At 35.3% G+C, this 26,437-nt stretch overlaps 1 protein-coding gene across 1 annotated transcript in view; it reads left to right on the top strand.

The window, feature by feature from the left end:
• The window catches only part of LOC149085142 (uncharacterized), an 87,887-nt gene that overhangs the window by 22,658 nt on the left and 38,792 nt on the right, over nucleotides 1-26,437 (top strand). The window contains exon 2 of the mRNA XM_089232970.1: nucleotides 4,010-4,262. Within this exon, the coding sequence (XP_089089096.1) occupies nucleotides 4,010-4,262 (253 nt within the window). The remainder of the gene's footprint in view (nucleotides 1-4,009; nucleotides 4,263-26,437) is intronic.

Below are 26,437 nucleotides of genomic sequence, written 5' to 3'. Positions count from 1 at the left end.
TTTGAATAAAAGAATAATAATCGATTTGTGTATGCTTTGAGGACTTCATAATGTAATTGTTATATTTTGCTTTCAAAAAATGTTAAGGAATCGTTTAGTTTGTAAATTTACTTGATAACGGTAATAATGATTACTATGACAATAAAACAATAGTTTAATGGGGTTTTTTTTTTTAATTTTTTAACCATTCACGATGGCTTTGTTCTTTTGGGAATAACCATCAACTTTTTTCGCAATTCCTTCGATTCTAATTTTAGATCCTTCCTGGTTTGTCACGCAATACGTCATTTCTTATTCCACAGCATGTAAAACTGTTTATTGGAAAACGTCGCAATACGTGTAAGTCACAATATTATACGTATATATTTAGTACTAATTTTTTTTAATCGTCTAAGGAAAATGGTTGGCGCGTCACGAAAAACAGGAAACAACTAAGAAAAAAAAAAAAGCCTTCGTCATGGTCAGACTTTTTATTTCGAGAAGTGTGTTTAAAGTTGATTATAATGATTTACTTTATCTGAGGGAGGAATAATAAGTATTATTGTGAAAAATTCTAAATAAAAAGCTACAGGAAAATGTATTTTCTTTCCCCGATCGTTGTTGAAACTTAGTTTTAACGACATTTAATACATGTATTTCCCTGTGTTTTTTCTTTTATACGCAAATAATTATTCTTATTCCATTTCAAAATTCTCGGTACAAACTTCATTATAAAATTGATGAGAGATTGGGAAATAGCTCTTTAAAATTCCAAGTATCAATATATTGATATGCATGACTTTGCGTGCTGAATATTTCTATGGTAATGGAAATCTTGAAGCAAAATTGAGCATAATTTAATAAGAAAATTATCCTCATTCTCTTTTAAAATTCTTGGTAAGTATTTAGTACGAGAGAGATCAGAGACAACCTTCAAAAATTCGTTTGAAAAATGATCGTTTAAAAATGAGTTTTAAAAATGTAATTTTTTTTTGTAATACTATTATGATTCCGATAATTAGTATTTTAAATAATGCTCTCTAATTCTATTACTTAATTTTTGGTACTGAAAATACGTGCCAAAATCTGCATAGATCGGTATGAAAAAGGAGGAAAAAATTCAATAAATGCCTTCTCAAAAATGCATTAATTGACGGATTTTTTGAATAGTTCTAAAACTATAGGCCTTTCTCCGTGTCACTATCCCCATCCACATCCTAGAACTCTAGGCTAGAATTTTTAGTGGGTTCCTAGGCCAGAACTTTTATCGAGCCCTCGTACTGATTTTCTAGAAAATTTATAAAGTAAAAAATTGAAATATTTTTGGTCAATCTTCAGGCCCCTCTGCAGAAACCATGCCAGCCTCTGCTTTTTTTGAAGGCCATGAACACACTGTAGATTTGATTTTGTAAGGAGTCATTGAAGAATATCCGTTGGTAGTTCATACATACGTCTATCAGACCATCGCCTTTACTGTCGAATCTGCTTTTGATGCATAGAGTAACGCTTATTTTCTTAAACTGTTTTATCAGTTAACTGTCTAAATATTTTTTCAATATACACTAGATTGACAAAAACAAATGTGGAATACACTATGTGTGTGTGTGGGGGGGGGGATGTGGGACGGTTATGATTAATATAGTCTACATCGAGGGTTTCCAACGCAAGACTCCTCATCCGGAACCCTTGATAGTTACAAAGCTGTTCCGGGATTTTTAAGGGTTCCGCGGCATTTTATCATGCGGAACCCCAAAAAAACTGTCACGAAACACCAGGGTTCCACGAAATCCCAGTTGAAAACCCATGGTCTACATTACGGTGCATTACCTCCAAAAACGCGCGCACGTTTTTAGTGCGTGTATGTTGTATTCATTTTCTTTCAGAATACACAGACTGTAAGTATAGGTGCATTTAGTGGCCAGTCCCTCGATCTAACAAAATATTGCTGGTGAGCCGGTGGGTGAGACGTTTCGGTCAATTGTGTGTGGTAAGTGCTGCTAAAGCAATGTTTAGTGAGTGAGTGACTCGCGACTGATGGTGGTAGTGGAGTGAAAGAATATGTTAACTGGAGAGGCACGCAAAGAAGTGGAAGGAAGCGATTTGTGGCTTTTCTCTAGTGAAGTAGGCAACTAGGGGTCATCGTGAGCAACTACATTGACGCGAATTCCCCAGTCGATAGAAAACGACCCCTTTTCGCAGACACTCTCTTCTAGATTTTTTTTTCCCTGGTTTCAAGAGTTTATCTCGGAAGCGGCAAGTGCCAATTTGTCGTGCCGGATTCCGCCCTGAAAGAGAGAGAAAGAACCTCGTGTACTCCTCAAAATCAAGGGAACCGAGCGGTATAAATTCCATTATTGAATCCTATTACAAGGATGTGATGTTCATACTGACAGATGGATGATCATTTGTCTCGGAGCTGGTCTCCCTGTTAACGAATTATTATTACATACAGGAGAGACTATTTGGAATAGCTAGTCTGTACTACTCTACATTTCGGGGTCATGATCAAAAGGTTTGAAAGCTATGATTTCGTCTCCAAGAACGAAATGTGCTCAGTATATTATATCATCCATTAAATCCCCTTACCCCACGGAGGGCACGAGAATTGTATCAATATCTGTTAGATAGTGAAAATGAATCATAGAATTATATGATTCAAAAACGATAACATAAAAGTGTAATGGATTCGAGAACTGAACATCCTGGTGGTCTTGTTTGAGTGAAGCCAAGTAAACTATCATCGAGTCAAAGAATCTCATTTGAACGTCTTCTATAATAGCTATTCTGTAGAAATGTCAGTGATGGATTAAGGACTTTTGGAATGTTTCATTAGATATTTTAGTAATTCAGCAGCAAAAAATTATCTAAATCGAATTTCATATTATTAGTGTGGAATCATTTGTGATGTTGTGGCAAAAACGAGCGTACATTCAATTTAAAGAAGGAAGACTTCTTGAATATGTTTACATTGGAGGGGAACGCACGTGTCGGGGGGGAATATTATCGAAGTGTTTAAAATTTTCAACGGGATGGATAGGATGGACATGAGTTATTAATTCATCTTTATGAACTGCTTCGACAAGGGGGACACCAGTGTCGTTTATTAGTTGTGATGTCGCAAGGAGTTTTTCTCTGATAGGATTGTCAATGAATGGAATAGCTTACCTCTGGGTGTCGTGACTTCTAACACAATCGACACGTTTAAAAATAAGTAAGATGGACATAGTGGGATAAATCGAGGAGCTATCCATACTTAAGATTAAGATAACCATAATCTTTTTTATGGGCAGTGTGTATTATACAGTATTAATTATTAGTTTTTTCTTTCATGACATATGCTTTTATATAAGATTTCTGTTATTTGGTTATACTTGACAACTATATTTTTTATGGGCATCTTTATTCAGCCACTTCGTTGGGCAATTTGTAAAACCGTTTTCGACGGTGATTTTTGTCTTGCCGCTAGATCTGGTAATTTTTCTTTTACAAAAAACATTGAAATATAATAAGAAATTAATAGAGTAGTATGATGGAAGATGTGAATGATAGCCAATCTTTTTAAATTGTGAAATTTATTTGATCAACACTCCTGGATTTTAGATGATTCACTTTTAGTTTTCGACGATTTCTTCTGGAAATTTTAAAGCAGAAAATAAGGTAGCACGTTCTATGCATGTTGCTTATTCCAGTCATGTATTGTTTCTAGAAATTGGGCATCGAGTCTAACGAACACGATTCCGCTAATCACTGTCAAAAAAAACTCTTAAACATGATGACTGTGATGAATGGGTTAGTAATTAAAAAAAACCTCATTAATTATTGTGTCATGTCGTTAAGTCATGCGAACTTTTATTTTCCTTGAGGAAAATAGTAGGCTATAGGCGTAAACGAGAATTTTTTCCCCTTTTTCTCAATTAGCTCATGATATGACGTTACTTTCAATTTCAACGTGATTTGCCAAAACTTGTTTTGTTAGTGAATGGTTTTTTGTTTTTGTTTTTAAATACAAATGATACTAACATTTTTGCAGTGCCTTTTTCTCTTCCTCCAGGGGTACCACCGGTACCACCTCGTCGGATCGGCCACCCATACCAAAACAGGACGCCACCGAAACGAAAAAAGCCTAGGACCTCATTCACAAGGATGCAAATTTGTGAATTAGAAAAAAGGTTCCACAAACAAAAATATTTGGCTTCGGCAGAAAGAGCCGCACTCGCCAAGCAGCTGAAAATGACAGATGCCCAGGTTAAAACGTGGTTCCAAAATCGCCGGACGAAGTGGAGGTAAGATCATTATATAAGATTGTTTCCATCATGAAACGATTCGTAAACATAGAAGAAAAAAAATATATATGCTATAAGAGAAGATCTGAGAAGAAAATCGAATTAGATGAATTATTCATCTAATGTCGTCAGAGTCTGATGAATGTCTCATCAGCGCTTCTCATCTTCCTCTGTGTGTATTTTCTTTTTCCTCTGCTTTTTTTCTTTCTCCCTGCTTCGGAAAAATAAAAGTAAATGTATAAGTTGGAAAAAGAAAATCTTTCCATCACGGTTCATGGATCAAGGACTGTGTGACAAGCTGTATAGATGCTATAGCACCTCATGCGTACTCAAGTGTTATAATACACATAGCACATCAACAATTTCGACGCTTAACTTGGTGCTAGCCTGTCAAAAATCATTTTCTCTTGTATGTGTAATCTTTGATTTATTCTATTCCTTTTCTTTACAATCCACTTGTTATGTGTTTTTTCTGTGATATTCCTTATGACTAAGTATATTGTCCTTAATAATTACTTTCCGTAATTTTGTGACAAAAATTATAATGATCAGAGTAGACGTTATAGGACAATAAAAACTGGCCAGAGACAAAATAGACATGAAAATAGCTATGAGAACGTAGGCCGCTTATAAACAAAGTGTGAATTTTCTTACTATAATCCAGTGTTTCTTAACCCGTGATTTACTTTGGATCACATTTCTTTCTCGTGGGCCCTCAAGTATTATCCAACCCCCCCCCCCACATCCATTAACGAGAATCAACTAACCTAAACGATAAATCAACCCTCCCGACACATCACACTGGGCCTGTGTCCACCCTAGGCTAGAGTTCAGTGAGCTTGTTTCTTCGGGGGGATATATGCAGGGCTATTTCAACATCAGAAGTCCCAAGGTAAAGTGGTGTTCTGAGACCCCATACTTTTAGTAGAAAGAGTAAAAATATATTTTCCTACTTGTGCGAAGATTTTAGTATCATCCCAGATATTATTGTGTAGACCTTCTATGGGCATCACACTCCTAGATCATGCCCGGATGAGCCCATGCATTAAGATGGTCGAGGTTGTATGGGGCTCTCTGCTGGATTCCGAAAGATTTTTTCTCACTATGCTTCACTTGAACACTTTATTTCTTCACAGCTGATTTTTTTTTCACAGCTTTCTGTGGCCTCCTAACTACCTTTCCTGGATCCCCTTTTGCGTAATTTTCACCTGTGATTCCCTTAGAATATACCAGGACCACAAGAAGGCCATATGGTCCCAAGTTGAGAGCCACTACTGTAATCGAAGAATGTTGCACGTTTTTATCGTTCTTTTAAACCAACTTAAGCTCTAAAAGGCAATGACAGCATCATTGTGATTGTCGAATAATATTACTTGAACATTTTTCACTACTTCAACAAACACCAACTCTAGCCATATCACTATATTAACGGTTTAGACCATTTTTAACTGGCTCCCTATACTATAAAGTCTCAACGAATTATGTGAATTTTATACGCAATAAATTATTAAATAAAATTTTGTTCAACAGTATAATTGGATTACTGTACGAACAAATATTCTTCTCTATATTGGCCATTTTGTATCGGACCACTCCAGAAACGCACCAAAAAACAACCGGACCACTCTAGAAACGCACAAAACACTACTACTCATCATATTTCCAAAGAATCTAAAAAAATAGCTTTACCTTGGTCTAAAATGCATATTACCAATTTTTGTGCTGTTTTTTCCACAGGCTTCTTCGCAAAGAGTTTAACCCTTAAATGAACGAGGCCGCCGGTAAAGAAAAACCTTTGAATTTTATCAATGACAAGCCCAGATATTTTATGAATCTGATTTCTCTATGATGAATAGATGAATAGAGATGGATGTTTCCCCCCTATATAATAACAAACTCTTATTATTTATCCTTTAAAATATCGTCTTACGATTTTTATATACCAGAGATTTCAGACATATCACAGTGAAACCTCGATACTATGCGAACCAACAAAAACTATCGTTGTAGAGAGGTTAGGTCTATCGAGAGGTAGCATTATCATTAGTCGCCACCAAATTTATATGTTGCTTCTAGCTTGGCATTTGTAGTTAAACCATATCGTGCATTTTTATGTGTTGATTTATCAAAAAAAATTATAATTGATTATTTCTTAAATAAAATTCAGTTGGTTGTTTCACACCGTAAAGTGTTTACCATATATTATTTTTGTGTACTACACAGAAACAAGCTTGACGGTAGCTTCATCCACACTTTCGGAGGGTAGATAGTGCAAAATACCAATGTTTTTAAACATCCTCGGGAGAACAAATACCGGAAAAGACTTTAAAAATATATTGAAGGTAATTTTGATTGAAATATGTAAAATGTCGTTGTATCAGTTTCAAAATCACCGCAGAAAACATTGTTACAGAGAAATTTATCATAGTAAATGATATCGTTGTATCGAGAGGAGTTTAGCGTTAGTCTATAGGTAACTCCAAACAAGATTTGAAAAAATATCGAAGTAAATGAATTTATCGTTATATCGAGTATCGTTGTAGTGAGGTTTCACTGTATATGACGTGTGCTGTGTGAGCATTTTGTTGTGGAGCTTTTCTATGGGCAAAAAGCTTCTATGTTCTGTCTAAAATAACAATATGGTGCTATCAAGCGATGACTAAAATCCTTTATTCGGCATAGCAGAAATCACTATACCCCATGTATCCTGTAAAATGCCATATCTTGTTTAACGATGTAGGCTTTCTTCCGAGTTTTAGCAAGTGCAAAGTAAAGGGAATGAGAAAACGTTCTTCACTAATGAATCCGATTCGCAAAATATCTGAGCTTGTCATTGATAAAATTTCAAAGGTTGTTCTTTACCGGCCGACTAGTCTATTTAAAGGTTAAAGTAAACTCTTCGCCTGTGGACAAAATTGGGTAATATGTATTTCAGACAATGGTAAAGCAATTTTTCGGAAATATGATAGATACATTATTAATTACGATTGGTGATTGTGCGTACTTCTGACAATGTCTTTGATAACAATTTTCAATGTCCCTTATTTTATGGATTATTATTTAAAATTCCATTTAACTGAATTTTATTTTTCTCAATGAAATATGGTCATCAGATCATCTGAATATTTTTTTCGTGAAATACATTTTTGTTTACTGCGATTTGTAGCTGCTCTTTATTTCCGCACCTTCAGCAATTTTAGCAATAACTAGCAAATTGCATTTAAAACAATGAATTAGATGTTTTTTAAATATAGTGATATCCCCGTCTTTAGGATTAAAATTTCCTGCGTTCTTCTCCATGATGTAGGGCGAACCTAAATATGAAAATATAATTTTACTTGAACCCATACGGATATTACTAATATCAATTACAACGGGTGAATAATTTCATCAAGTGGTTTGCGGACCGCCTATGCCAACCTCATGGTCAAGCTCTGGCCAGTGGGCCATAGGTTGAGAAACGCTGCCATAGACAGTGATAGAAATTGATTGTACTCGGCATCAAGACACTGAAAATGAATTCTATCTAACCTAAAACTCTATCTACGCAAAAAAATTTGTTCAACATTCTCTGTGAACAGGGCCATTCTTACCAGATGCGAGGCAAAAATAATAGCTGGGCCAAAGGTGTCTTGATAATTTTGGGGGCCCCTATCAGTCCCGAATTTTATATTGAGAGAATATTCTGTGGGAGAGGGGAGCAGAAAATTCAGAAAATAAAAAACACGAAAATTAAGAAATTGATGCAGGAAATAATTCCCGAACCATAAACAATCCCAGAAAATGATGAAAATTCAGAATTCCAAAAACGATGAAAATGCAGAATTCCAGAATTACATCTTTCTAGATGAAAGTGAAAAATTTCCAGAATTATTTCTTTCTACATGAAAATGCAGAATTTCCAGAATTATTTTTTGTCTATATCATTAGATCCCAAACTTTCTGTTCCATCGTCCCCTTCTCCAGAAACTTTTCTCTCGCATTGCCCCCAACTCAAGTAAACCATATGATCCTATGTTAAATCCGTAGGTTCTGTCGCCCCCTTGGACCATTCCATCGCCCCTTTGGGAAACACAAGTCTAGATGAAAACGTAGAATTCCAGAACTTTTTGAAAGAAATTATTATTACTGTAAGTGCGGGGATCTCCCAAAACGCGGTTCTCAAGACGTACTTTTTGTATATCCTTAAGGGCGGCTCTGTCGGGGGAATCTCAAGTCTTATTTTTTATAAATTTATAAACTTACGAGTGTGCACGAAAAAAAAAAACCCCCATAAAATTCGGGTATTTTGTAGAAATTAATATCATAGATTTAACTGCCGAAAAAAATGTTCTCATCCGATTGCCATTTTGTAACCGCTCCAGTGCGGAACTATCGTGTAAAAAGTTCAAAGCAACTTATACTCTCATAGATATTACTCGATACCTGTTATACGAGTTTACTATTATTTTATTTTTGCTCAACAAAAGGCGGGAGAAAATAACAGAGCTTGACGAAGCATCACTTGAAAATAAAAATAAATACATTAAAAAAAAAATCGAGGGTTTTATGCTTTCACTACTTGTAAAAACCGTTTCACGTTGTTCCATTGTTCAATGGCGTGTCTTTTTTACTATTATTCTTTTCCTTTCTACTTTCTTCAGTGTCAGAAATGCATTCAAAACTGTAACTCAAACATCGATTAGATATCAATGATGTACTCAGTGTATCGGAAAATGATCGTTAGATTGTATTCGATCTGGTACTTCGTAGAAATTAGAAGAAAAAAAAAACAAACCAGAATTGAATATAAATAAAAATCGAAAGAGCGACACAGCACATCTCTCGAACAAGGATTAGACGGGACTGGAACTGGTTAATTGCTCGACGATCATGAGCTGAAGTTTATTTTTATCACGAAGTATTACATTTGCACGGTATTTACTACGTATCTGAACTCGGTCGCGCTCATTTTTATTCGTTAGAAGTACTAATGCTCATTAGGGAGTATGTAAGGATTCATCTTCTTGTATTCGCGAGCAACGTACCAAAACGTATTTGCGACGTGGTCCTGTTCCGTAGTCGAATCGAATCGACTTTTTAATGGGGCCGCACCTGGTTTTTTTTTTTTTTTGTTTTTTACACATAGAATTCTCGAATGTACCTTGTTTTTTTTTTTTTTCTTTTTTTCACGTAATATGCTTGTTATAGGTAAAGAGCCCTGTAACAATTAATTTATATCAGTTTTTTTGAACGCGATAATTAAACGCATATGATTTTGAAAGTTGGCTCCGAGATAAGCCAGTTTAATTATGATGATAAAAATTGCCGCAGAGGCTATGAATGAAAGATAAATATTTATGAACACGATCGCAGATATACAGAAAATGATATTATACATATGTATTTTTACTATCGAAATGGAAACCAATGTCCCTAAGGCGTATCCTCTCTTCATGTTTTCATAACTTTTTATCCGTTTTATTTTTATTTTTTTCCACTTCTTTTTATCACTTGCTTTAACGAGATGCGCATGATTCAATAGCTTTCATTGGTTTTATACGGTTCTATTCACACACGACTCATTAGTTCGGGTGAGCGTCAGTGTTGACTTTATACAAGTCTCACCTCATATAGCATGAATATCGGCTTGAAAAATGAAGCTAAGTATTTCCATAGAAGACCACAGATTCTGTTGAAACAAACAAGACAAATTTTCACTGATTACAGCACTTGCAACTTGGTGATGTTGAAAGAGGGAAAGACGACGGCTGATACACAAATACAAGGACCACAACAGACAAAATGTCTAACGAGGTGGCTGAAAAAAGATGGCCAAAAAAAATATGGATTTCGAATATATATCTAAAATATATCAAAAGTACAGCAACCCAGTAAGAGCAATAAAAAACCAATAATTATGATGAAATATAAATATACTGCCCATTAAAAAAATTATGGTTGCCTCATCTAAGTACGGAAAGTTTCTCGATTTATCCCAATATGTTTAACGTATTTCTTTTGAAACGTGTTAGTCGTGTTAGAATTCACGACCTCCGTGGGTAAGTTATTCCATTTATTCACAGCCCTATTGGAGAAAAACTCCCTGCGCCACCATAACCTAAAATTTTCCCTTAGCAATCGATACTTGTGTCCCCTTCTCGAAGCAGTTGATTGACGGTGTATTAGTAACTCGTGGTCGATTTCATTCATCCCGTTGAAAATTTTAAACACTTCAATCATATCCCCCCCCGACACCTGCGTTCTTCCAATGTAAACGTATTCAAAAAATCAAGTCTCTCTTCATAGCTTAAGCCCCGTGTGCCATCAAGGGCACGCGTGGCTCTTCTCTGCACTCCCTCGACTAAGGCAATGTTTCTCTGTAAGTATGGTCTTCAAAACTTAACGGTATGCTCCAATCTGGAACGAACCAAGCCCCGGAAAAGTGGAAGGATCGCTTTAGGAGAACGCGAAGATACCTTTTTGAGAATGAAACCAAGCATTCTGTACGCTTTTTCGAACGCTACAATAATAGCTTTGAATCATTTATTTTGAATGTAATGAAACCTCTGCTCGATTTAACCCTTAAATGCTCTTTTTTTCGACCTGATAATTTCTTTCATAGTTAATGATTTATAACCGGAAAAAGTATTTTAAAAAAATCTATTTTGAATTAAATATTCTTATACAGAGAGAGAGAGTGTGTGTGTCCCATTGAAGACGTGCAGAGCCTCAAAAATCGCACATAAAATAAATGTATTGAAGTAATATTACTTTCCAAATAAATACAGTCGATTTTGCTTATAACGTTCCCATTTAGGACGTTTTCCCGCTTAGTACGACTTATTTTCGTGGTCCCAACTCCAAGTAATTCTCATTAAGATTTCCCGTTCAAACCGTTTTCCCGCTTACAACGTTTTTACGATGGGTTTTTTTTTGAAAAACGTTATAAGCTGGATTCACTGTAACTAACTTCTCTATGATTCAAACTATAGGCCTACTAAGGGAAAAATTTGGTTTGCGAACTTCCAGATGATAGAAAAGAAATGCAAACAAAACATTTTGACAAATTTGCGACATCACATTCACTCATGCTCTGTAACAAACGAAGAGTTGTCGTTAATTGGGACATCTACCAACAAATTCAAAACATAAATGAAAAGAATATGACCTCACATTATATGCAAACGTGATTCTGAATTTTTATCTTCAAACTACAGTAGCGAACGTTTAAAGAAACATTTGCACATATGCAAAGCTACGCATTTAAGGGTTAAAAGCTGTTACAATTTTCATATAGGTAGAAGAGAGTTGAATCTTTTAGATTCGACACCAACTTTGTAGATAGATGAGGAATAATGCATTGTATCTTTCTCTATAATTGTCGAATGTGCTACGGTAATTGAAATGACTAAGCAGCTGCATATGATTTTTTAATATTTATAATCACTTACGAAGACAATTACCAAAAATAAATTAATATTTGCTAGTAATTTTACTCAACTCTCGTTTCAGTAATCTAAGCTTCATCTGGCACGAGTAATGCAGTGAATTAGACGAGTTTTGCAGTTTTGCAAATGAGTGAAAAATTTCATAAGTATTTATAAGTTCATTAGAAGGTTTCCTAAAAAAATCGTCAAATTTTTGTTAGTGCACGTTGAAAAGAAAAACAAACATTATTTGTTTTTAGAGAGGAAAATCAAAAAAGCCTATTTTTCCACACCATTAAAAGTGATGATCGTACTTAGTCTAAAATGAGGAGGAGGAAGAACTACACGAGTCAATTGACTCGCTTGGCTTTGTGGGCTGGAACAAAACGTTTCTCAATAAGTGGGTAGAACTAGTGTCAACTCTGTTATATCGAGTAGAAAAAGAGAAGTGAGGCGTTAGTCCATGACGCTTCGATTGTGGAATGCATGGAATGGAAAGCAAATTGAGCGTCAACGCCTCTTTGGAGCACTTCCCGCGTTTCTTGATGATTTGATGATGTGCTAACGACCCTTTGCTTCTTTAATCACCTCTTTCAAACTATAGCATTTTTCACGGTTGTCTAAACGCGTTTAAATCCAGCAGAAACATACTCTTTCTCCATTATTCAATAACAATAATTCTTTATAGAAATGTAGATTCTAGTTCACTAAAAATCAATCCTAAAATGTCCCTTTCTGTTTCCACCGCGATATCCCCACCTTATAACATTTCCCCGCGAAGCTTACGCCGCTATAATAACATGTTAGATAGACGTCGCGCGATATTGATAAAAAAAACAAGTGTTTCTAAAGTATTAGACGAATTTCCATTCATAGTATTCGATGTAATTGAACACACAGCTCGTAATATCAGATAAGGAGGAAACTATAAATAATTACCACTCTTAATAGTGCTCAAGGCTTGAAGCAAAAATTAAAAGAAGGGGTAGAGCTGCTCTGTATGAGCGATGCAAATGTTATCGAATGTCTTTGATGGGTAAAGGCAACAGAAAAAGAGAGAAGAAGAGATACTAAAAAAAAGAAGTCTTGAGAATCCCCGATGCTTGTTTAGTCCAAGAATAAGGCATTTCTTGAAGCTGCCATTAAGCTGTTGTACGGAATTAATAACGTGTAATTATGAAATCCATCTGTTACAGAGCATGACATCGCCAATCACAATTTGATGAATGCGACCTTATGAAAAGTCAATGAATGCTGTCGTTCGTGTGAAGGAAAGAAAACCGTGCAATGCTTTTAATTTCACCGCGAGTATTTTAGGCTTCGTTCTTCGATATAATTGTGTATTTATTCCGAGAAACACGAAGACATTAGGTTGAATAGATACTTGAAGAGTTTCTTCAAATACTATTGCTTTCGATTACTTTGTCATTCAAGTGAAGTTGTCATTTTTCGCGTAAGATATATTGGAATACAAGGCGTTCATTTTACGTGTATTACTTTTTTTTCAAGTTTATATTTTGCGGAGCTCAGCGTTTCTCAACCTTTCTGGACCCAAGAACCAGAAAAACGTTCGAAACAATTAGACGGCTCACTCGTGTCCTCTATTACGGGACATTTCTTTATTTTTAGTCGTTTTGAATTTCTTTTATACATTTGTCCCGTTTTTCAACGATGCTTTTTCGAATTTGTAATATTTACTAAAATCGTAAATAAACACTCTCAAGTTATGATAATTGTGGTTGTATACATACAAATATTCATCTCACATATTTGTCGCAGGTTCAACATTTTTTCCCTCAATTTTTCAACGATTTTGACCCCAATTGGGGATTTTGCCGACTTATAGCAACGTTTTTGATGAAAATTGGCGACATCTCATATTTTACCGTATTTAAAAGATCCCAGTACCTCTTATTTTTCTCAACGAAATGTGGTCATCCTGTCATTTGAATGTTTTTTGCGACAAATACATTTCTGTTTACTGCGATTTGTATCAGCCATTTATTCCCTCCCCCTTTTACTCATTTTAGCAGTAATTAGCAAATTTGTTGTAAATGAATTTTTTGCCTACAATTAGTGATATTGTATTTAGGATAGTAATTTCCTGTATTGTGAAATTAATATTTAATATGTACTGATAGAAATTTTTGATTTAAACCTATATGGATAGTCTATTATCTACACTGGTGTAAGAAATTAAGAGAATTTGCAGACTTGATCGATTATCTCTAGAACTACTGTACCGATTTTAATGAAATTTGATATGTACATACATTGATACAATACAAAACAAATAACCATTCAATAATTGTAATACACACGCATGATCGTGCGTAACACTCGTTGGAGTCGGAAGGTATGAAACAGCGGTTGCAGAATAAACAAAAAAATGGGTTAATAGGGGGGTATGGTTCCCTCTTACAGATATACAAGGTCTCGCAGCGTGATTCATACTTGAAATAAGGCAGTTTATCATTTCCTGTGGCAATTGGTCCCACTCGTTCAGCAACGCTGTTTTCATTCCTTGGATGGTTCCCGGAGGGGGGTTGCGAGTTGCAATTGCCCTCCCCAGAGCGTCCCAGACATGCTCTATAGGGTTAAGGGCTGGAGATCTGGCTGGCCAATCCATCCGGCGAATATCCTCACTCTCTAGAAAATCGTCGAGCAGAAGAGCTCTATGTGGCCTCGCGTTATCGTCCATTAAAATGAACTCAGGGCCAACTGCACCCCTGAAAAGACGAACATAGGGCTCCAAGACCTCATCCCTATACCTCACACCAGTCACAGTGCCTCTTTCAAAGACATGGAGAGGTGTGCGGCCATCCAACATGATGCCTGCCCAGACCATTAAACCTCCTCCGCCGTAATGGCCGATTTCGCGGATATTGGAGGGTAGGTAGCGGGTCCCTGGTTCTCTCCATATGAACGTACGGCGAGAATCGGTGCTTAGGCTGAACCGGGACTCATCAGTGAAGAGAACGGTCGCCCATTGATCCATACTCCAATCTCTATGCTCTCTGCACCATGATAAACGGATTCTTCTGTCCGTAGAAGTGAGCGGGACGCAAACAGCAGGTCTTCTTGCAAACAACCCTCTCTCATGAAGTCTTTTGCAAACAGTCACCCTTGATTCACGGGTTCCTGTGGCTGCATACAAGTCACGAGAGAGCTGAGAAGCTGTAGCACTCCTGTTACGCCTCGCTATAATCGACAAATGGCGATCTTCTCTGGCCGTCGTGGCTCTTGGACGACCTTGCCCAGGCTTTCTCTCGATGGATCCGGTATCCTGGAACTGTTTCCATAAGTTACACGCGACGCTGTGCGTTAAATTGAACTCTCTACAAATCTGGACTTGATATTAGCCTGCATCTAGCCTCCCCACAATTCGCCACCTCATTCGATCATCTAAACGTTGGTGGTTACTCATTTTTACTGTTAAAATTTGAAATTAACCGATTGCTGCAAAATAACACCAATAAATTCGCCGAGGTGTGCTAGCGAACGAAATGCGTCTTAACTTACGCGCGCTTATAAAGCCCGTTTCTCTACTGGCTCCGCCTACACACACGTGTACGCTTACGTATTTGACGTACAAGATTTGCATTTTTGTCTAGAAGCAGTGGCTTTACATTCAGTTCAGTTCTTTTCATGAAATTCGATAAAATATGCAAATTCTCTTAATTTATTTCGCCAGTGTATATCAATTACATACAGTTGGATAATTTTACATTCAACCAGGATTGAATTATCAAGTCTGCATGCTGACCATAAATGCATGCGGTTGAAAAACGTTGATCTAGTTCATGCGTACGGAATTTTCAACATGTTATGAATTTTTTCTAATAAATTTTTTTTATGGATTCGAAAACAAAAATAATAGTTTCTTATGAAAACGTCATTTTTGTTGCATTCATTTTGAACGTAGCGAGTAAATATTGAACTGATTTTGCAATTTGAGCGAAATGATCTCATTTTTTTTCAATGAAAGATATATATGCTATAGTATATCCAGCGATTAAACTTAATATGTATCCATTTGTTGGAGGAGAAAGTCATTTGAAAATGGCCATTAGATTTTATAGGTCATGACCCACATTAAATGCAATGAAACATTTATCTCTGTGATAATCGACAATCACTAATCAACAATAACTATCGTAGTTTAATTAAGCACGGGAGTTGGACGATTTATAGCAGTTACTATGATAATTATCGTACAATTTTTCGCAGCTTACGATGAACGAACACACTTTGCTTAAAATGATAGTAGCGTGTAGATCGATCGTAAAAATAATTAAGGTATGATTCATTGGGATAACTTAAGTTTGCTGGGTGTTATGAGTAACATATTACACTCATAAATACCTATAGACAATAAAACAGTAGTAAACATGCAGGTTGCAAAATCCCGCTATCAGTAATGATTATTACATTCTGTGTAACTGACGTTATTAGAAACTCCTTATGTAACCATTCGGAGAAGAAATCTTTAGACATGAGAATGCCACATTTTCATATAAAGATTTATAAAACGCAATTTTTTCCTAATATAAAACGACAACAAAATGAACAAGACAACAAAAGCATGCATAAAAATTTGCGAAATTTACTAATTTATGATGCAACTCTATGGCTAGCAAAGTTTGCGAATACGGTAGGCCTATTTTACGCGATACACACGAATTTGAAACTGAAATTCGAGCAAGAAAACTTTTAAAAACCTTCAATATTAATTAAATATGTTACTGCCAAAGTGACAATTCGTGACGGAGTCAGCCACTTCGCGAACTCGCCAAGAGTTTTGGCCGAAGTGCGAATTGCAAAAACGATTCGGACTTTGGCCAGCCATATCGTGAAGTGGCCGGAGATCTCGGTCAAATCTCAGATCTCGATGTGCTGATGTAAAACGGCCTAAGGAGACCCGTAGTAGCCTAATCCATTTTTTCAATCGTCTACGTGTGATACATGTCTATATATAGCAGCTGTTTTGGATTAGCTCCATGAGACGAGAGAAGAAAGTGAAATTCGAGAGAAAACTACAAAAATAATTATATAGGTTTTTCTTCCAAATTTTGGGGAAAAAAATGATGACCGCATCATGATTGCGGTTTGATGGGTTACCGTAACTAACGTGTACATAATTATCACGAAAAAATACGCTAACTTGACGATAATCCCGAATCATGCTTTTTTGTTATCGGACTTTGGCCAGGGACCACCAGCCACTTCGCGAACTGGCCGGGTCAATATTTAACGAAATTTGTCGACGGGGCCGGCTACTTCGCGAATTAGCCATTTTCGGGATTTGGCAATAACATATAAGTTTCTATACAGGGTGATTCAAAACTCAACGTACAAACTTATAGGGGATAGAAAACACGAAAACAAAACAGAATCACATGGGAATGTATGACCGGAAACCCCAACCTGATCAGCTGGAGGATAAACGAAGATACAGAAATGACAAGCCAATTAATGGGTGGAAAAATTCTTTATTTAGCGGTACTTTTACACGAGGACAGTACGTGTACACGTTAAGTTTCACAAGTGCTCAAAGTTCTTACCATACACAGTTATGCACGCTTCACAGCGGCAATGCATTGATTGTCGAACCTTTTCAAAAATACCCGGCATTTCGAATTCGTTTGCAGCTGCGACGAGGTCGGTGTCAGAGTCAACGACCTACTCTCGAAACCTAACGTGTACTGTTCTCGTGTATAGTATCGCTAAATAAAGAGTTTTTCCACCCATTATTGGCTTGTCATTTCTGCATCTTCGTTTATCCCCCAGTTGATCAGGTTGGGGTTTCCGCTCACAGATTCCTATGTGATTCTGCTTTGTTTTTGTGTTTTCTACCCCCTAAAATTTTGTGCGTTGAGTTGTGAATCACCCTGTATAATTGAAGTCTTGGTATTTTTAAAACATTTTTTTTCAAAATAATCCAAATATGTTGTTATTTTTAATTCCAAGGACGCACACACAATAATACAGGAAAGTATGAAAATACAGATGACGACACCATGTAAAACAATACAATGAAAATAACACAAAAAAAGATAAACGCACACTTTTTATAACTAACTCGTGGGGATATCACAAAATCTTTCCATCACGTCTAAATGCGATACAATAGAACTTGGAATTAGAATTTTGCACAATTCGAACTCTTACTAACTCTGCTCAAGTTTTCTATCTAATTTAATGTTAAAATTTCTTCTTTAATGCGAATTCTTTTCGAATGTTTTGGATAATTCAAATTTGTGGAGGAAAGAAATCATGATTTTTGTATGAGCAAATTTAGTTTGGAGAAATTCTACAAGAAGTCAGACTCTACTTGGGTGAGTACTACCTACCTTACTGGAGATTGCGAGCAACTTCATTGGTTTGAGAACGTTTGAGCCCGCCACTTCAATGGCGGGCCATTCAAGTGGCACGTTTACAGATCAAGCTGTAAATGTGCTGCTTAGTTCATTTTTACAAAATTAGATTTGAGGTCGCGGGCGACATCAAAAGACTAAGAGGGTCACATTTGGTCCGCGGACCATCGGTTGAGCATGTATGGATTAAGGTGTAGCCTACCATTCAAAATCTGAATCTTTTTATCGTAATTAAAGTATGAAAAGTCTCGTACCCATTTGCATCATAAGCGCATATATGCGTGGAATTTTCCTGGACATTAAATCACCAAAGCGCATACATGCGCACCAGTTTTTTATGCATAAGAACAAAATACTAGAGTACTATCATACTGTATAAAACTGTTAAATTTAATTTTTCAAATTGTTTTCTATGTATATCTTCATTAAACTAAGTAACATTATAAATTCTTTCTGTACGCCATATTGTTTTTCACTTTTTTCCATTTTGCAATATTTCTAACTTTATACAATAAAAAAAATTTGGTGATGTGGGCCAATTTTCCACTTTTTCGAATGATGCCAATGGGTTAATGAAAGTGTATTTCCTTGATAGCACAAGAAATAATAAGTAAAATTTGGAAAACCGTTTGGTAACGGATGATCATGAACTGTTTCCGCAAATCAGGCTTTGAGCATGGTCAAGAAATTCTGCAGTCATGCTGATTCCAGAACAGTGGAATAACGTGGCAGCTATATAAGATCCATTATATACGCTGTATTATAATTTTAACTTATTAAAATTTGGGAAACGGTTTCGTAACTGATGATAAAATTTTAATAACTGATAATTACTATCCCATGTGAATGTTGATGATTAAGTTGCGATTTGTAGTCATTTTACAAATCCAGGATAGACACAAATTGGATAATACAAACTTTTTTCTACTGACTAGACTTCGAATAAACCAAGTTCGACAGTATTTATTTGATTGTTTCACAGCAGCCGCCTATATACCCTTTATATAGGATGATCATTCTCTCTCCCGTAATTGCTTTCCGGACTTTTTTTTATAGAAATGTCTCGTTTTTCCCCGTATTTTCACCTTACTTGCATTTTTATTCTTTACTGAAATCAGGTTTAAGATTATTTTTATGTAATAATTATAGCTATAATCATTATAATTAATTATACTTATTATGTTAAGAATAATTAATTTTGTTTTTTTACAATATATTTATTATTATAATTAATTATAGTAACAAATATTCATTACACACATTGGAAACCTGAAACTTTTAGTTCTATAAAATTTGGTTTCTTGTCTTTGCATTGACAACTCTATCATATTTAAAAATACAAAAAAAAAGGCATTTAAAAAATCATTTTTGTGGTATAATATGGATGGGGGGGGGGGGGGTAAAAAATGAAGAAAACTAATCCGAATCGATCAAAAACAAGATTTAATGAGTCTATGACAATGAAAAATGACAACTTCATCGTTTGTTTTTGTCGTTGATGATGGTGGTGGTGTCAGTTACATTCACAAGAGTCACAAATGCATTCCAGTTGAGCTAGAATATCTCTTCAACATGGAACGTTTAATAATATAAAACAGGAAAGATCTAGAAATAATATGTGCCATGTTCTCTACGGGCCCACCTTGACTGTTTTTGGGCAGAATAGGCGGGTCCGCAGAGAACATGGTACACATTATTTCTAGCCCTTTCCTCTTTTATATTATTAAACGTTCCATCTTGAAGAGATATTCTAGCCCAACTCAGATAATACATGTAGTATTCTATATTACCCGATACAGCATCTGTGAAAAAAAGACGTTCCATCTAACCACAGAGAATCGCCAGCTAAATATTAGCACAACACAATAAAATACAACACTTGTGATGTACACTGTGCTTAGTTTCAGATTATTAGGTACAATTTTATTAATTAATGATGATTTTGAAAACTTGCGTGAGTAAATTTATGGAAGTGGAAAAACAAATATTCTTGTATAACATCCGTGATGATTGGTGAAAACCGAGTGACACCGATTCCGTAGCGCAGTGTTTCTCAACTTTTCTGAATCTAAGGGCCAGTAAAATGTTTGAAACAATTCGACGGACTACAAACTTACAACATGATTGTGTCGCGTACTTTACGAGGCTCACAGAAGGGCCAGATTTTTGGCTGTTCCAACTATTTAATACACTTTTCCCGTTTTTTTCAACGAAGCATAGATCTTATTTGAATTTATAATGCTTACTGAACTCGTGAATGATAATAATTTTTATAGCTTATAAATCGTATTATGATAATTATGGCTACATTTAAATGAACAGTGATTTCCAGTACCTTAGTCCTTCATTTGCTAAGCATTTGTAATATTCAGCAAATTTTAGCAACAGTTTTTGATTTATGGCTAAGTTTTGACAACACTTATTGCATCGTGACAATTGACGATGTCCCGTATTATGCCGTATTTGAGATCCTAGCGCTTCCCGTATTTGACTTAATGAAATATGGTCACCAAGTCACGACGAATGTTTTTTTCATGAAATACATCTTTGTTTAATTTGGTTTGCAGTAGCACTTCATTTCAGCAAATTTTGCAATGTTTAGCAAATTTGTCGTAAACTGCATTTTTTGGCTACAGTAAGTGTATCCCATATTTAATGTCACAATTCCCTGCATTTTCCTCGATTAAATATGGTGACGCCAAGTATGGAGTTGTTTTATTTGAACTCATAAGTAATATTACTAATATCAATTATACCAATTAAACAATTTTATAATTGATTTGGAAGTGAGTTATCAAGTCTGCCTGTTGACCACCTTTACCATATGGTCCGCGAACCATAGGTTGAAAAACGCTGCTATAGCGTGATAGGGGCATTTTCAAGTTGTTTATCACTGTTCCACTTGTAGGCCATACCTGAAAGCAGAGAAAACCTGGTGTGTGTGTGTGTATTCCATATCACCCAACATATTCCATATTACCCGAATATACTCTATGTTTAGCTGAATTTTCTATTTTGGTTTTTTCCAACAAATTATTTATACGTGGATTTTAACTATAACTTTTTCTCTTTAACTCTATACATTTGAATGAAAAACAGCGGTTCAGTTATAAGTGTGAAAAAAAAAGAAGAAAAAACTTTCAGTGTGCAAAAAAAGCTCATCTGAGAAAAAAAAAAAGCAAAAAATAAAAATGCTGGAATTATGTATTTCCCGTTTACGCATCAGTAGAGAGAGAATAACAAGTGATCAGAATTCAATAGATGGGGCGGCGGCAGACCATACAGCGGTACGAGTGACTTTCCCGTAATAGGTGTATTTTTCGCCATTAAATGTTCTTCGCCTAAGTAGATAGCCGACAACATTTGACTTTTGATGAGTGCCTTCAAGCTAGAATAGGCGACACACACGCCAGCAAACAGTCTGAAATAATCGCCTAAGGGAGGCTGAACCTTCAAATAGGGTAGCGAAAAAAAAAAAAAAATTGCAAGGGGAACTTCCGCTGAATTGACATTTCCTTACACTTAAGAAGAACTAGAAGAAGACCACTTTAAGATGGGGCAAGGAAAAAAAAAATAAGAAAGTAAAACTGTACATGTGGGTCATCTGCATAAACTACTGTTTCGACAACAGAATGCGTATACACACATGAAAAAAAAAAAAAATTCAACAACAAGATAAATTGCTCTCTATAAAAATGTAGACGCACTGTCTACTATTCCATATTTTGACAGGTTTTTGATTGAAAAAATACTCGATCCCCCCCCAAACGTAACTTGATGACGATAAATGAATATACTCTCATATATTTTTAGTGTATTGATCAACATTTAGTTTCTAAATCGATGTTTTTATTATTATTTGTGGGGGAGGAAAAAATTTGGTTGCTAAATATTTAATTAATTTTCTTCTATGAATTGGATCACCCGTGTGGCACTCGTTATTTATTCGCAAAAACAAGACGGGGATTGAGCAATCATCTGTCTAGACTTTAGTTATCGGATAGTTGATATTGGAGGGAAAATAATAAGAATTTTGAGAAAATTTTTCGGGAAATGATTGTATTTTTGTATTTTTTCAAAACTTTCATTCCACGCACGGGTGAACAATAGAAGCAAACTATTCATTAAATAACAGCGTTCGAACATTAATATCACCCATGACGGTATTTGATGTCTTTATAGTTTTTTCATTATTATTGTTATATTTTTTTTTTTTTTTTTTTTTGTATTTATACATTTTATTTCAAAATCTAAATCATAGGGTCTTGTCTTTACGGCTGATTGCTATCGAAAGATGTCTTCATCTGCTCATAACTTTTCTTCGATCCCTGTCTTCTTCACCTCTAACCTCTGTTTTCTATATATGTGTTTATATATATATATAAACGTATAACTCGTGTGGTTCTCTCCTTGCTAAAAATAAACAAGAAATGAGTTTGGTGAAATTGGCCAATCTTTGTATAGTAAACCTCGCAATATATTTAAAAAAACCAATTTTATATGGGCTATATAGATGTAATAGGCACCATACATGTGATTTCTCTGGAAACATCAACGTAAAACTAAATATTTACCGAGAGAGAAAAAAAAAGTCTTTTTCGAAAAATAATAATACAAAAAAAGCTTATTATCTATCAGATATAATCTCTGAATTTTTATCATAATAGGAAATTCCATCGGTTATGTTACGTACATGAAGATTAAGAACATCAGTCAATGACAGGTCGTTACTCGTTGGTTTGTAGTAGATTTATCAAAAGATCTTGCTTTAACTGTTTTTCAAATCCACAGAAAATTGGCCTAAAATAACCTAAAAAACGGTTTTTTTTTTTTTGTTTTATAGATATAAAATGTATTTTATGATAAGGATTCAAACAGATCAAAAAATGTTTTCCTCGTCTAAGATTGATTAAATTTGTCAAACTTGTAGATTGTTGAAGGGCATACTTAGTGATAGTTTAGTTAGCTTTGATATTTTTTAAAATCGAAAATGTCATTTCCGTATTGGCTGATATTATAATCGAATGGCTTCTCCAGGATGTTGAAATTAATGTCCGGTTCAATTCAACACAGGAGGCAAACAACCGGTCAAAGCGAAAAACATCAGCAAAATTCAAAAACCTGTTCCTCACCATTGCCAATCTTTTCCAAGAGTTTCATTAACTTACGATACATAACATTACGATAATAAGTTTCATTAACTATTCATTCAGTCTTTAATAACGCAATAGCAATAAGAGACCGCAATTAATAAACGCAACTAATGATAATCGCATGTTAATAGCTCAACAGGTAACGCAATCCCCAACGAGGAAGAAGGAAAGTCATTGTTATATGATACGATATACGGGGAAGAGTTTTGCGTCTCCATTAAATCAACCCAAGTTGTTGTTTACCGTCTCTAGATCGATTGATCCGATCGATCGCGACAGGTGACATATCTTGGACAGTCAACGATTTAATTATAACCGTGGGATAAATAGTTCATGGTCAGCTAGCGAAGTGACCCGTCGCACGTCGGTCATTGTTATCTTACCTACACGGTTGACGATATTTCTGATTGATCGGTAATCTTCCCCTCACTGTATGCAAGTCATTACCCGTAGTGACAACGTGTTTTACACGACTATATAATCGATAACTGTTGTCATTTTATCTCAACGTTGAAAATTAGAAAGGTAGTTTGTCCTAAATCTGTTAGAGTGGTGAGTGAATGGGGGGGAAAAAAGTTTAATGTTATTTCGTGATAACACACGACGTTTAAATAAGACACGAGACGTTTCACGCTTGGCCGACAAGAAAACAGTTTTCAATCACTTACTTTAGGTGGGTTTACGTGAATGTGAAAGACGTTAAACACACGCTACAGCATCACATTGCTGATCATTTCAAGTTTTGAAATGGAGTAATTTGTGGATGGTATACAAAAGCAGCGTTTATCAACCTCTTCCTGAATCCAAGTACCGAATAGCTGAGACAATTCAACGTACCTTTAACTTACAGCATGAGTGTCATCACCATGTTGTCCCTTATTTTACGGGACATTCCTGTGCTTTTGTGCGTTCCGAATTTATGCAACTGTCCCATTTTTTTTAACGGAGGTTATTCGAATTTGTAATCTTTATTTAAAATGGTGAATGAAGATAACTTTCATAACATATAAATTATACATAATTATAACTAAATATATAAATACTCATCTTTTCGATCTTAAATTTTTTTTATCATATGTGTTGAATGTTTTTTCCGTGAAGTGCATTTTTATCCTAGTCCTTCACTTTTCCACTGACTCATAATTTTCAACGATTTCAGAAAAGATTGGTGATATTGTTGACTTATGTCAATGGTTTTGGTGATAATTAGCACTGTCCCGTATTTTGCTGTATGCCAGACCACAGTTTCCCGTAGTGAAAATGGTTCCCGCAGTAATGATGAAAATTTTTTTGTTTTCATGTAACACATTTTAGTTTTCCCGACTTTTCAGCAATTTAGCAAATTTGTCATAAATTGCATTTTTTTTATATAGTTACAATTTACTTCATATTTAATATTGCGATTTGCAGTATTTTCTTCGATTAGATATCGTTACCCCAAAGTATGAAGGTCTAATTTTTATTTGAATTCATAAGAATATTACTAATATCAATGAAAAAATTTTTCGCTTAGTTACAATTAAAATTATCGTCTGTCTAGGACCACCTGTACCATCGTCGCGGACCATAGGTTGAGAAACGCTGTTAAACAGGGGGCCCTGTAAGTACTAATGCGGCTTTTATCTCATCAACCGCCTGTCGTAGAGGTATGATTCCAATTTAAAAAATGCTCAAAAGGCGTTCAAAAATTACCCTGTACCAGTTTTAAGAGTGAGAATACAGTGTGTCACAAAGTATAAAATCTAAATTTTTATATGGTCCCCATTGTCCTCTAACTTCCAATTAGAAAGTTGTTGCCCTGTCTTTTCTGAGCCCAACAAAAAAAAAAAAAATCCCATGTTTTTAACTACAATGCTCACTTAGATATTTTAATTAAAAAATCGGACTTTCTCTTATTTATGCTGTCCTTTCCCAACTTTTCTCCGAATTTTGAATTCAAATATCTTTTTGAATATTGCAGTTAAAAACAGAATCTCTTTTGTTCGACTCAGAAAAGGTAAGGCAACAACTTTCTAATTGTACGGTAGAGGACAGGAGGGATCGTATAAAAATTTAGATTTTTTTTATTTAGTGACACACTGTATTTTCACTCTCAAAAAACTGGTACAGTGTAATTTTTTTACACATTTTGAGCATTTTTTAAATTGAAACCATACCTCTACAACAAATTGTTGACGAGATAAAAGTCGCATTAGCACTTACAAGACACTCTGTATAAACATCAGGTTTTGATGGTATATTCACATGGGGTTTCCGCGGTGATCCCCCAGTCATAGACCTTTTTTCATAGACCTTTCTATTGTACATTTATAGTTTAAAAAACAAAAAATAAAACTTATATCGAAGCCCTGCCACTGAAACCCAAGGAGGCCACGGTCCTGGCAGCCCTAATCTGTAATGAACTAAGCCGGTGAATCAAGAACAAGAAGATTCAAATTAACCATACACGAGTATGTGCCGGTTATACTTTTTTGTATACGGGTATGTGTATAAAAAAGTGTATATTATTTACCGGACCGTATTGCATTCACAACGGAAGTTACATTTTATGAAGCTATACAAGACTACCATAGCATTACAGTGGCAGTAAAAAAAAAAGAGACGGGTGTTCTTAAAAAAATTTGGTCCCAATGAACTAATATTTATATGTATTTTTATGAAAAACTGTACACCGACTTACGTGAACTCGACTTGCATAGTTGGCATCGGTCCTAACTATCGCGTGACTTCGGGGTATTACTGTACTCGAAATTTAAGCAGCAGTAATATTAAACCAATATTTGAGTAACTTATAATATGGTTTCAGGAAATTCAATTTCATATTTTTTTTCTCAAATATAATTTTTGTATAGGAAAAATGCAATTGGTCCATTGAATTACTGTAATTTTGTCTGTTGTGGCCTTTGTATTTGTGTTTGTATTCAATATTATTTACCTTGATCATCATATAATATCTTCACGCTTATTTTGTATAACCTATGATCCTCCCCCACCGTCTAACTTGCTTTTGCTGGATCCATTGTATTTTTCTAGCCCAAAAAGGGTGCCAGAAAATTTAGTGTATACACTCAGCGGGAACCCTCTCGCCACCATTCAAGGTTTCAAGTTATGCGACATTTGCATTTATTATACGACGTTTCGACGCGATCTTTTGAACGTCGTATAAACGGGGTTCCACCGTATGTATCTTTGTAGTGGAACTTCATTCACAAACTAGTCAGTTCCTACAAAAGCAC

The sequence above is a fragment of the Pholcus phalangioides genome, unplaced genomic scaffold, assembly GCF_987345545.1.
Source record: "Pholcus phalangioides strain wild (caught in Gottingen) unplaced genomic scaffold, Ppha-v1.0 ptg000007l_1, whole genome shotgun sequence".
NCBI classification, from domain to species: domain Eukaryota; kingdom Metazoa; phylum Arthropoda; class Arachnida; order Araneae; family Pholcidae; genus Pholcus; species Pholcus phalangioides.
This window is presented reverse-complemented; position numbering and strand designations above follow the sequence as displayed.